The sequence below is a fragment of the Gouania willdenowi genome, chromosome 19 (assembly GCF_900634775.1).
Source record: "Gouania willdenowi chromosome 19, fGouWil2.1, whole genome shotgun sequence".
NCBI lineage: Eukaryota > Metazoa > Chordata > Actinopteri > Blenniiformes > Gobiesocidae > Gouania > Gouania willdenowi.
In genome coordinates this window covers 15,143,393-15,156,842 of record NC_041062.1, presented here as the reverse complement: position 1 = coordinate 15,156,842, position 13,450 = coordinate 15,143,393, and the positions used below count along the sequence as shown (strand labels likewise).

At 39.7% G+C, this 13,450-nt stretch overlaps 1 protein-coding gene across 2 annotated transcripts in view; it reads right to left on the bottom strand.

The window, feature by feature from the left end:
* Positions 1-13,450, bottom strand: part of ep300a (EP300 lysine acetyltransferase a) — a 34,785-nt gene that overhangs the window by 19,394 nt on the left and 1,941 nt on the right. The window contains exons 2-11 of one of the 2 annotated variants that reach the window (XM_028476202.1): positions 8,522-9,195; positions 7,241-7,420; positions 6,720-7,050; positions 6,342-6,455; positions 4,974-5,204; positions 4,346-4,451; positions 2,561-2,689; positions 2,359-2,476; positions 2,061-2,202; positions 450-524 (exon numbers count right to left, since the gene is read on the bottom strand). In XM_028476202.1, coding sequence (XP_028332003.1) covers positions 450-524; positions 2,061-2,202; positions 2,359-2,476; positions 2,561-2,689; positions 4,346-4,451; positions 4,974-5,204; positions 6,342-6,455; positions 6,720-7,050; positions 7,241-7,420; positions 8,522-9,195 — 2,100 coding nt within the window. Of the gene's footprint in view, positions 1-449; positions 525-2,060; positions 2,203-2,358; positions 2,477-2,560; positions 2,690-4,345; positions 4,452-4,973; positions 5,205-6,335; positions 6,456-6,719; positions 7,051-7,240; positions 7,421-8,521; positions 9,196-13,450 lie in introns of both variants that reach the window. The other variant, XM_028476201.1, reaches the window with a different exon arrangement.

Below are 13,450 nucleotides of genomic sequence, written 5' to 3'. Positions count from 1 at the left end.
GCTTTTAAAATGTTTGAAGCACAGTGGGCAGTATCTGCGAGACATTTAGGGGTTAAGGGCCTTGCTCAAGAGCCCACAACTTTGACGTAGGTGTGGTGAAAGTGAAGTCTGTCAAATTTTATAAGGTTTCATTCACTTCAATAAAAGTTTGCCAATAAAACTTCAAGCAATACTTTAAAATGACTCCTTACATTTGATGATTAAAGAAATACAATACATTTGTAAAACGTCCCAAAGTGAAATGTATAGATTTAAATCAATACTCATATCGATTACAAAGCTGTTATGTATTCAAGGTTCACAGGTCTATAGTAATTTGAATAATTTGTTTAGTCTTAATGGGCTAATATTTAGGCTAAGACATTAAACACTATGTTCAGCTTGAGTTTAACCAAAAATGTTTTTATAAAGTTTGTGGTGCCGTGTTTTTTTTTTTTTTTTAATTTTACCTGGACCTTGCATCCTGTTGACTATCTGGTTTGGCCCAGGCGGTCGCACCATTGATGGGTCAGGAAGAGGACCATCTGTAAAAACAATCATATTTTAACTGTCATCTTTGCAGAGGGAGAAGTCATCATAGTAAAACAAGAAGCCATAGAACTGAAAGCTGCAGAGGCTAAACTGCAGTTTATGATTGGAATAAATCCACAAGATGATACAACCCTTGAGTTAATCGCAAAGTTAGCATCACCTTCAAACAATTGCCCCAAACCTAGACGGAGGGCCACATGCGGCCCTCTGTCCAGGTTTGTGCGGACCCCAAAGTAGGTGCACAAAATGACACCAAAAAAAAAACACAAAATTACAGAAAAATACACAAAAGGATAACAGAAATACACAAAATGACCCCAAAAGTGAAGGGGCAGGGGAAAAAAAAAAAAAAACACACACACAATGACTCATAATGCACAAATTAACGAAATACAGTAGTCCCTCGTTTATCGCGGGGTTACGTTATAAAAAAAACCCGCAATAGGCAAAATACGCAAAGTAGTCAGTTTTATTTTTTACAATTATTATACATGTTTTAAGGCTGTAATATCCCTCACCACACACTCGATACACTTTCCTCAGACAGGAATTAACATTTCTCTCTTGTTTAAACACTCTCAAAGTACAAACCTTCATAGATTTTAAAACATAAACCTGTTTTCAAACATACAGCCCTTCAGAGTCACACTGCTAGCGATCAGACATTGATGCTGAATGCATTCAGAGTCAGGCCGTAAACACGGACACCAGCCTGTTCACCCATTCAACTATGGAGTAGAAGCTGTGTGTGACCACCTGGAGCTGTATGACATGGCCTTTATAACCAGGACCGGACTAGGAAGGATTTGGTGAGGAGGAGAATCAGCGAGGAGGTGGTAGTATCAGGTAAAAGTTTTCTCTGTAGCGCTGAGCTAGGATAGCATTAGGTGCTAATCACACCGACTTTTTTCGCCTGTGGTTTATGTTTGTGAGAGGAGAAAAAGGAGCGCAGCTCCTCGCTTCAGCAGGCAGTGAAACTCACAGAGTTGGATGTGTCGCTGGTGGGTGAACGCAGCATTAGTCAATCAGGACGCAGAACACAATGCGCGTTCATACGCTGTAAAAAAAAATTCATCCATAATTGCACTGTAAAAAAAATCCGCCAAACACAGAGGCCGCGAAAGGTGAACCGCGTTATATAGCGAAGGACTACTGTATACAGAATATACAAAACATGAGAAATAAAAAAAAAAAATTTAAAAAAACACAAAAACAAAAATACTAAGCAGGTTATAGTAATCCATGTGGAATGTTTAACAAGTTTATGGACATAGATGACATAGATAGTATTTATATCATTAGTCGATATTTGTCCAATAACTTGGATGTTTTAAAAGTAGATTCCAAGTCAAAAAGGTGTGTTATACAGGTCTTCTAAATGTCTATAAGGATCTTATTGTTAAATTAATGGAGTTTTTGAAGCATCTTAAATAACCTACACATTTAGTGTCTTTCTAAAGACATTTTTTGCACGGGTTTATGATTGAAATCGTACACTCGTAATGTGCCGTGTAGACATTTCTACTCACTTGGTGGCAGACCAGTAGGGGGCTGAACCATGCTACCAGGCCCAATACCTAAACCCTGCTTTTGAAGCCTGGTTCTCCTTTTCTCTTCCAGTTCTTTCTGAATCTTATAGATCTTCTCCGCTAAAAGGTGATAATACTCCGCCTGTCAAACAGAAGGTATGAGAATGTCAAATATACCAGAGAACAGACATACAAAAAAAAGTAGAGAAAATCTATGAATTAACAGCTCACAATTTCCGACAAACATTTCACTACTTCTCCTAATAACTGCACTGAGCTGAAGGTGAAAGTGACTTACTCGACTGTTGGCCGATTCGTACATGTCACCCTCAACTTTTCGCGCATAGGCCACCAGGTTTTCCATCCGCCGGTCTTTGAGAGCAGCAGGATCAGGGGTAGGAAAGATAGCCTGAACACTGTGGGTAAAATAACAGTCGGTCATCTTTACCAGCAGGAAAGCATGTGGATACCCCTTCATGTTAAAGGTTTTGTTTACGTACAGCTTGTGAACCAAGTGGTTCCGTAGGTCCTGTGTGATGTCCTCATGCCAACTTTTCCTCATGCCTGCGCTGGAGGGAGGGGCTGCAGTAGGCATGGACCCAACAACCCCGGCAGCATCACTCATCAGCCTGAGTGACAAAGATGACATCGATTTAGGTGAAAACTATTAATAAAAGATGCTTCTCTCCTAAAGGCTTAAGCTTAAACCACAATACACAATTTTGGCTGTATCACTCTAAAGACACTGGAAAGGACAGTTCATTAATGCTAATTCATGTAAGGCTAATGACTGTGTGTGGCGAGAAAAACCTACAACAGTAATGTAGTTTTTAAATTTATTATGAAATATGATGTTGTTTCCTGTTAGTTCAATACATTTTCAAATGTGTTAATTGTCAGGACTATTTGGGGGGCAATGAGCGCAGGTGGGGCTGGAAAGTTCCCCTTCGTTCAAAGTGGGGAATATCAAAAATGTTTGAGAACCACTGCACTAAGGAGACAGCAAAGGTTTTCCAAGTGCCACCTGTTGGTCCACACCATCATCATCCCAGCGGTCAGATTAACTCATTGACTGCCAAAGTCCTAAGACGTCTTTTGGTTTAGTAACGTTGACTGCCAAAGACGTCTATAGACGTAAATTGTGTTTTTCGGCTGGGGTTGCTAGGAGACAGTGTGACGAAGCTCTCCTGTGAATATCTAACTTGTACCATGATGTAGTGACCACTGGTGCCATGTAGGTGGCAGCAGCGCACCTTTGGATGAGAGATCACTCATGTTGGGCAGAGCTCAGAGGAAGAAGAAAAGAGGTTACAAGACAGAAAATGGAGCTACAAGAGTTGATGCTGAAGTTCCCACCAGCTCACAGCAGCGCACACTCGATCAGAGCATGTGTGGAACTAAGTGGACTATTCAGAGTGTTGCGATAGTGAGAAAAAACCATCAACAAAATGGGGCAAGCGGTGACACTCGTTATGCCCGGGATGAGGAGGAAGTTGTGTGTGAGGAGAATGACGGGGGAAAGACTTGGAGGAAGGCCAAAATACAGTAAGCAAACCATTAAATTCTGACGTAGATAGTAAAATAATAATAATTTTGCCATCAAAAGCCTGGTCTCAGTGTTGTTTTTGTAGTTTTATAGTAGGAAACCAATGTTGAGGTGTCACTAAAGCAACAAAAAAAAAATTCCTTCAAAGTCACTAATAGGTTTTTTTAGAAAACGCCTTTTTTCTCAGCTTTTTGTCACAAACTGGCGATTTGTGTGAAACTTGCCTCTATTCAACTGCTAATTACAGAACAAAATAAAAAAAAAAATTCTGATGAGACTAGATACTTTAATTTTTCAGAATTCAGATTGTCATAGTACAAAATATTCTGTGGGTCTTAAAAATCAGTAAAAAATCATCAAAAACACCTGGCAATATGGGATTGGCTGCTCTGAAATGGGCTGGCAGTGAATGAGTTAAGGAATGGGGGTTTTTCTAACAGCTGTAGACCAGAACGCTGATCTTACATCTGGTTGAATGACAAGACTCAGCGTTAATAATAATAATCTTGTCAAATGAATAATCAGGCCAATCCATCTGTCTCCCTCTAAATTTTTACAACATGCTTTAAATACTGTGACTGTAGTCCTGCCAAGTCTGTTACCATCACACAGTTTTGCTAACTTGAATATTTACCCAATCAAACTTTGGTGGCCACTGGCCATTACAACTGGCCATTACCAAGCTCAACTAAGAAGCTGCATTCAGTGTGATTTTAGCTTTGCTACAACCACTTCTTACCCTTGACTGCTCACGTTGAGATGCATCATTGTGTCCTGCAGCAAACTACTTTGTTGATTCTGTGGGGGGGCACTGACACCTCCATTGACTCCCATCGAATTCACACCTGATTAAAAAGAAAAGGATTCAGTAAAAAAACAAAAAAAATACCTCAGATAAATCGTCCATTAGATCATTGTTGGGTCACACGTGCAGGGTTTGACATTTTTGCCGTACAGTTGCATACATATATTATCTCGATTCACTGTTTTCCATGTGATCGGTGCTAGAGACACCAAGAGCTGGCGTACTTGCTATGGTATCACTTACCGGCTTGTCCCGCCTTCACTGCAACAACATTAGTTTTGATTGAATACCTTCTTAACTAGCCTGTAGTTTCCAAAAAACTAACTTAGTTCTGATGAAATTTGGTCCCAGGTGAACATGATCATTTCCTTTTTTATCGTTAAATTATCAATACATTTCTAAAGTTTTCGATCACATACAATTGTTTCTTAATCCAGTTGTCGTCTTGTTTTGTCATCTATGAAAACTATAAGGTAAGCTTTTCGTCAACAAAATTAAAACTGGCTTCATCAGTCAATCAATCAGTCTGTAGTTTAGCAGCAGGTAAAGAAACAAAACTCACCCATTGGATTTAGGGGCCTCATACTGGCTTGGTTGGGTATGTTGGGCTGGGGAGTCTGGGCCTGAATTTGGTTCCCTTGGTAGGTAAGTCCTAGCGCTGCATAAGCCCTCTCTATGGAGCTTGGGTCGATCTGGCTCGGTGGGTTCAGATTGGGTGTGCTCGGCTGGCCTCCAGACACAGCCCCGAGAGAACTGCCCAGTCCGGCCCCGGCCCCGGCCCCGCCCAGTAAAGCTGTGTGGAGATAGGAAAGTGAAATTCACCAATACGGAACATATTTCTATGGTGGCTGGGAAGTGTCAAGTGAATGCATTTACAGAAACAAACACAAATGCAAAAAGGTCACAACACGAATGCAAAATGGCCACAATGGAAGTGTTTCGGACGGACCGTTTCTGGCGGATGTTTTTAACCCGCCAGAACAGAGAAGAACAAGAAAAAGACATCGAAACACATATGAAAGTAAGTGAAAGTTGTTTAGGATACTCTTATATTTTTCATATCAGGCTATCATATCATAATACCGGTCTGTCGGAAACACTTCCGTTGTGGATACACTCCCGTTGTGGCCATTTTGCATTCGTGTTGTGACCTTTTTGCATTTGTGTTCGTTTCTGTAAATGCATTCACTTGACACTTCCCAGTCACCGTATATTTCCTTTACACATCAGTCTCATCAAAGTCCTACAAACTAATATAAACTAGTCACAATTACATATTGTGTTTTATCATGATATTGGACGAAAGAATAATACACATACACTCCTAATTAATGTAATACAAATAGTGTGATGAGCATTAAGCACTTGGTGTTTTTTTTCTATTTCTTTCATTTATTTATCAGGTAAAATTATCATTAATGAACAGAAATAGACTTTAAATGAGCCAGAGTCACCCGGGCCACTTGTTAAGTTGGCAGCCTAAAATAAATAGAATATGAAATACAGGGTTCCCACACTATTTCCACAATGATTTTTCAAAACTTTTATAAAAAAATATTTTACCAATTTCAATGACTTATCTCTGAACCGCTAAGATCTATTCAAGACCATTAAAGCGCATAAATGAATGGGCTTTTCCAGTGTACTAGTGTAACAGAGGTCTGCGAGTGTGAAAATAGGCTATATTTCCAAAACAGTTAAATGATTCCATGACTTTTCAAGACTGGAAAACGTTTTTTCAAATTCCATAACTTTTCCAGAAATTTCATGACCGTGGGGACCCTGTATATAACAAGTTATAGTCTGTCCAAACCTGGCTTTACATTTACTTAATCTCTGAAAATAACACACACACACATTGGGAATGTCTATGGATTAGACTGTGTAAAAATAATGAATATATTGTTTTTGGTCGGATACAGACACTCACACTGCGGGTTCCTCTTGTCCCCGGCATTCTTCAATGGCAGGCAAACAGGACAGTCGTGCCGTGTGCAGTTCTTCCAGTGGGAAATGATCTGCCTCGATGATGCACAGTGAGCCACTGGGGACAAAAAAGGTTGTAAAACATTGTTACGATATAATCTGGCAAATGAAAGAACTCAAACTCTAGTTTTAACTTCAGGAAAAAAAGTTTGGTGGTGTTAAAGAGTCCAGTTATCTGTACTTGTCAGCAAAATGCAAGTTAGTCTGTCCAGAGTTTTCACTTAAATGAACAATTCCATGTCGTAGCCTCGTAACAAATGTGTAGGTACAAACGTTACCCACACTATACCTTTATTTCAGGTGGAGCTTCTGTTTTACTCACCCTGACAGGACTTGCCGGCCTGGCAGTGAGTCATGTGATTAAGGACATTCTTCATAGTGCGACAGTGGGGCAGGTTGCATTGGCGAACTTCACCATTAGCTTGTTCCCGCCGCTGGCACTTGTGGGCGTGCAACAGAAGAACCAGTTGCTGTTGTATTAACTTGCGCTTCTCGGGGTCGGCTGTGGGCGGTGCCCCCGCTGCTGCTGACGTCGATGAAACCTGTGAACCAGGTCCCACCAGGCCTGCCTGAGCACCGGGCACCATCCCTGGAGCTCCTCCTACTGATGCACCAGAAGGAACGCCCACACCAGTCTGTGTCTGCTGCGTGCCCTGTAAGACAAGTAGAGAAGCATGAATGAAACACGAGAGAAAAAAAAAAAAGGAATATGATTCACTCAAAAGTAAAGAGAAGGACAGCTTAAGTGGATCAAGAAAAAAAGTTGATATACCCATAAATCAGTTTATTACAAGGAGCACAATGTTTTCCTTTGTGTTGCGTCAGTGACTTCACACTCCTTACCATTGCAGCCATTCCCTGCATGGGTTGGTTTTTTTTGTCCACACTGAAAGGAGTCAGGTTGTTGGCCATGGGGCCTTTGTTTTGAAGCTGAGGGCCCAGCCCTGCACCACCTAAACTTTGATTCCCCTGACTTCCATAGGCACCTCCAAATGGGCCCACAGGGCTCCCCATCATCCCCATCTAAACAAAAAAAAAAAAAGAGAACAAAGTGTCAAAAATATAGTGGGAATAGAATAAAAACAGTCTGTGATACAGTCCTGTCTGTTCCCCGTTGAAAAAACAGATACAATAAAACTAGACATTTAAACACAACCACCTTTAAGATTAAATCAAATAGTTAACAAAGCAAAATCTAGTTTAAACCGTCTTTATGCAGTAAAAGCATCCAACAGAAAAAAATGTTTCAGCAATCTGACAAAGAATTATCCTCTTTTTTACCCTTAAATCTAAAATCTAAAAAGACCAATTGATCTTCATCACTTGGTTCTTTTCTTTTCTTTATTTTACTTGTTGTGCATTCACCAGCACCCCTGCCATATTTTGTACTTTTCTTTTCACTAGTGTCAAACACAGGAATCCTGTCGCATTTGATCACCGGCTTAATCAAACATCAGTGATTCCAAACCAAGTCTAAGCTTCTGCAACGTTTACAATTCATTCCTACAGGGTTGTCAATCAGTCAACAGTGGATTTCTGATGCTTACTCTAATAATCAGGGTATGTGTTAATCAATGCTGGTAAAAGCATAAGGAAGATTACAGCTAGTTTTTCCAATTAAAAAAACAAAAACTGGCACACAACTGTCGTCAACAGTGTCTTTTAAATGATAAGACTATACTTCTACAACATTATGGGGGAACACCTTCCCTGTCCTAATTATTGGTCCATACCTCATCTTTTAAATAGCATGGCCATCTAACACAAATTGCTGCTAAAGGAACAGCCAACAATGTCAATGATGTTTTGAGACCTCCCAAAAATGGAAGGTTTTGGGAGAACGTTTCTCAAATGGAAAACAAGGGAATGTGCTGCAAACAGATGCTACTGTTTACATGCAGCAATGAGCTGATACATCTTCAATTCTATTCAGATTACCGCTCAATATTAAATTAATACAATGTATTCCAGATTCAAGGTCCATACATGAGAAACGCAGATAAAAATAAAAAAAATGAAATACACTTAGAATAGACTTTTGAAACATAATTATTATGCATTCAAAGTTTTAACCAATAAATATATCAACAATTGTTAAAAACACATAAAATGACAGGTTTTTACCTTGTTCATTGCTCCTGGCTGCTGACCTCTCATCCCCGCCTGGCCTCCAACTCCCTGCTGCTGCTGGAGAGTCTCTGCCAACAGGTTGCTGTTGCCGGCCATCCCCTGATTAGCGAAGCCCATCCTGGGGGAGCCATTCATCACCTGATTCCCAATCATTGCTGCCTGCTGCTGTCCATTATTGCCTTTCTGCTGTGCACCCATCATGGCTCTGTTCATGCTCCCCATCATTCCAGCTGCAGCATTCTGATGCTGCATCATGCTTGCCTGCTGCTGAGGAGAAAGGTGGTGCGGTGGCTGGCCCTGGCCAATCATCTGCTGAGGCCCCTGTCCAGGTGACGCCTTCATGTTTGCCATGTGTCCCATTGCAGCAGCCCCGCCCGAGCCGCCCATGGCCCCTTGGTGCCCTTGCTGAGCGGAGGTGGTGGCCCCTGAACGCAAAAGCTCAGACAGCTGCTTGTGCTTGGCTACGGCATCCTGGCCTCCTCCAGGGCCAAGTCCAAGGCCAATTCCTGCAGCCCCTCCATTGCCCCCTCCAAGACCCAACCCAGCAGATCCTACCCCAAGGGTGGTGTGCAACTGGTTGAGGTCCCCTCCATTGACCAAACCCGGTTCACTGGAGCTGATGAGTTCATCTGGGAGGTCATGCTCCAAGTCAAACAGCGAGCCAAAATCTGGGGAAAGAAGTTGAATTTTGAGTTAATGCAAGTGATCATAAATACATGTAAAACAGAAAGAAATGTTTAACAGCTACTGATGTGTAAACAGTAAATAATGCTTGTCACATTAAACCATTAGTGAGAGATGAAAAAATATAGGTGGGAGGAGTTTTACTGATTTACACCTAACGAATGTTATCATGACTCTGAGAAAAACAAAGATTGAACAATGATCCTCTTCAAACCTTGATGCAAACACAATTAACGGCACAAATTTGTACACCAGTTTAATCAAAAAGCTGAAAAAACGATTCAATATATATTGCAATTTTCTTTGGTGACGATATATAGTCACACTTGTAGAGAAATGAAACATTTAGCTTCACACCACACTGTGGTGTGGGAGGCGCTACTTAAACGATCTGTTGATTTACAATTTCCAATAAAAAGTAGAAGACGACGATGCTCCTGGACAGTAACTCAGTGGGCGGCAACTTTGGACCAAACATCCCACAAGAGTAGGGAAACCAGTGGAGTTCTTCTAAAGAACAAAGTGAGCTACAAACACTGAAAAGATCTGTGTGGCACTGACTGGCACCACACACTCACCTGCTCTATTATAGCCCCATAATAAGCCACACAGTAAGACTGCTACCACAATTCTGTGTCACCTCCTCTATCAACTGGATGGTTTGATTCCTGAGTGTTTTCGTTTGTTAAATTCTGCATTTGATGAACTTTCCTGACTTTACTTCTCTGATGTAGTAACAGCAGCCTCTCAGAAAACTCATAGGATTTGTGTTAATGCAGACGAGGCATTGGTGGTTCATGATTCAGTGGGTCTTTGATGAACTGAGCTGCTGTGGATTTCAACTGTGAGATGATTGGAGATGCTGCTGGAAACAAACAGCTGACATCACACACTCTCACAGAGGTTTGGTTCTGCAGCTGAAATGGAAATGCTACATTTTCACTCTTTATATTTTATATAGTTTATTTTCAAAATATCCTTGTTGATGGTATTTACTGTTTTGAAATATATTAACCACCCAACTTTTGTTTTTGAATAAGAAAAATAAGCTATTTAAAATCGGGACAATCTTAATTATCAAATTGCAATACTTAACGAATCTGAATAGCAATATAAATCGAATCAGCAACCAAGTAGCGTGATTAAAATCAAATTGAGACAAAAGCATATCGTTCCAGCCTCAATGACATCAAGACAATCAAGCATTTTCAAAGTTTCCTGATTCTACAAAATCGAATCCAGACCAGATGTCTAGAGCGTTAACTGGATTTATGAACACATTCCATAACCACAAACTAAAAACAACTGTAATAAATGCATTTGCGGATAATTAATTGATGTGTATGAAAATCTGGGAATATTATTTTCAGATGACTAGGTGACTTGTGCCAACACCAACATTAACTGCAGGGTTCTATAGCTCAAAGTCAAACAACATAAGAAGCTTTTATTCTACGTTTCGGTGAGAAATACTGCCTCTAAGGACAAGGGGTGGGAGAAATAATCGATGCACCGTCATTCAGACAGTAATCAATAATATTAGATTCATACATTTCCAATAACTGTTTATAATGATATATATCATATATGATATTTTAATGAATGAAGTGATGTAAAAGCACTGGAAGGACCAGCGTTCAGATCCTAGGACTGGGTTTCTCCTGAAGCATGTATTTTATTCTCTATCGTATCAACTACATCCAAATATTTCAATTCCATGTCTGTTAGTGTGATTAGTTATCAAATGACTACAATAATAATTATTCAAGACTAAGACATTCTGTCAGTTATTTTAAGCATCACTGCCCTATAACCCTGGTAAGGTAATAAGCAAGTGCACACTACCCAGAATGCACCTGATCTCATCAGATGTCAGAAGGAAAGAAAGGCAAATATTGTGTACTTAGTACTTCAAATTTCCCCCAAAAAATGATGGGAAGATGGATACTTGAAAATAATATACTTCATACTACAGCCCGACCAAAAATATCACTGATTAATCGACAAAAATCAATAGACCGGCCGATTAATTGGTCAGGCATTAATATGTAAGGGATGCATTTAGTTTTTTTGCCACCTGGAGATTCTGTAGCTCTGTGCGTTAACTTTTGAATGAGTAGTAAAGATTAGAAAATGACAACACTGGAAGAAGTGCACTAGTTCATTGTTTACAGTTAAATTTCGGCTTTTTTTTATCTATGTTTACTGTTTGGGATTTGAGCAACTTTATTATTGAATTTTATTTTTACAAAGTTTTCGATAAATACAGTTTGAACAAGTTAGCCTTTTCTTATTTATCAGTAGCTTTACCGTCCTTATGTTGACAATGTTACTACCGGTAATCGATATTCCTCATTTTCATTTTGTAGTGTTTTGTTTCTTGGTCTTGAATCATAATTTGTAGGGATGCACTGAAATCAAAATTTGTGGCCAAAGTCGAAGCCGAATAAAATATAAACGCTTGGCCCAGTTTTTCACTATTTTTTTTAATAGTGCATAAATAGCCTAGAATACAATTTTAGACATGTTTTTTAAAGAAAGTAAATGTTTATTGAATATTCTGACATTTTTTTAAATATTCCAGTAGCCTTTGCTTCTTAAAAAAAAGCACAACAAAGTTTTTCATTTATATTAGCCCTTCAAATAAAACAAAACATGCATTCCAAAAAAAATTTAAGTGCATTAAAGGGGAAGTATGATGAAAAAAATCACTTTCTAATGGTTTTGCTACAGTGATATACATCCCTTTAGCCTCATTCAGAGGGCCAAAGTTGAAAAAGTTCTGTTTCCTCCCTCCCTTGTTATTCCACATTTTGTAAAAGTCAGCTTTATACAGGCGAGTTGGATTTTGCCCACGTTGGCAGGTGACGTCACCTAACACGCCTCCTAGAATGTGAGCTCCTCCCTCTCCAACTATCTAACAGCTAAAACAAACACTGCAGTTTAATATAGAATATATATTATACTTTATTGCCATATATGTAAATGCAAACTCCACTAGATTTTCTGCTGTCGCTTGTGTTGGGAGTCACTGCTTGGAGCCACGGCCATTGTTTACACACATCAGCTGTTAGCACTCCGTGCTAATGCTACACCAGTCTATGCAGCGAGACCCAACATCGCTTGTGAACTGAGGAGGAAACGATGGGGATGTTTACGGATTCGTGGCTCTCAGTGCTAACAACGGACTCAGTTGTGGAATTGGACAGCTTCCAACTTTTGGAGAGCGGTAAGCGGAAAGGAGAGTGTCTGGCTGCGTTTGCGTGGAAAGGAGGAGCTGCTGCTGCTGTGCTCCAGCAGCAACGCACACGTACTTTTCCGACTCAAAATCACTGCACGTTGTTCGATTGCATCACACGCTACTATTAGGCTTTGCTTTTAACTCACTAAACCGAAGGCCGAATGTGGCTTTTTTTGCAATATTCGGTTGAATACATTCGGCCACCGAATATTCAGTGCATCCCTAATATTTTGGTATTATAAAAATTTGGGTTCAAGTAAGTATATATCTTGTGTAGTGATAGACCGATACATCGGCCGGCTGATATTATCGGACGATTTTTTTGTTTTTTTTTTACATGCATCAGAATCGGCTGATGCGGGCTGCTGCTACTTATTCTTGTTCTACGTCACCTGTTTTTAATATTTGTTAAATATGTTTTACTTGTCGTTCTACCGCACCTTTGTTAATTTCAATAAATGTTCCTTTTTTATAAAAAATTGAGACTCGTACCATTTGTTATTATCATTGTGTAATTTTTATGATGTAAATTGAGGAAACAAAAGTAGTATCGGCTCAAGAAAATTGGCAATCCGTATCGGTCATTGGCTAAGGCTGATGGAAAAAAAAAAATAAAAAATCGGCATCGGCCCTAAAAAAAAAAAAAATACCATATCGGCCTATCCCTAATCTTGTGTTTATTACTGTTATTTTGGCCATCGACCGATATATTGTTATCTGCGGTTAAAAAAAGCAACAATATAGGTATCAACCCTACAAATTCCATATCGGCCAGGCTCTACTACATGAAAACGCCGAACATTAAATAGCATTTTCTCATCCCATATCCCATAAATTAAAATAACCTAATTGCCAAACAACCCAACATCAGATGCTTTCACTGTTGACATCTGAAATAATTCTAGTTTAGTCCTGCTGAAGCTAGTGAGATTGAGGTTTGACAAGCTTGAGCTAGAACGGCCTCATTGCTTGACAAATTATTGAATATATACAATCAT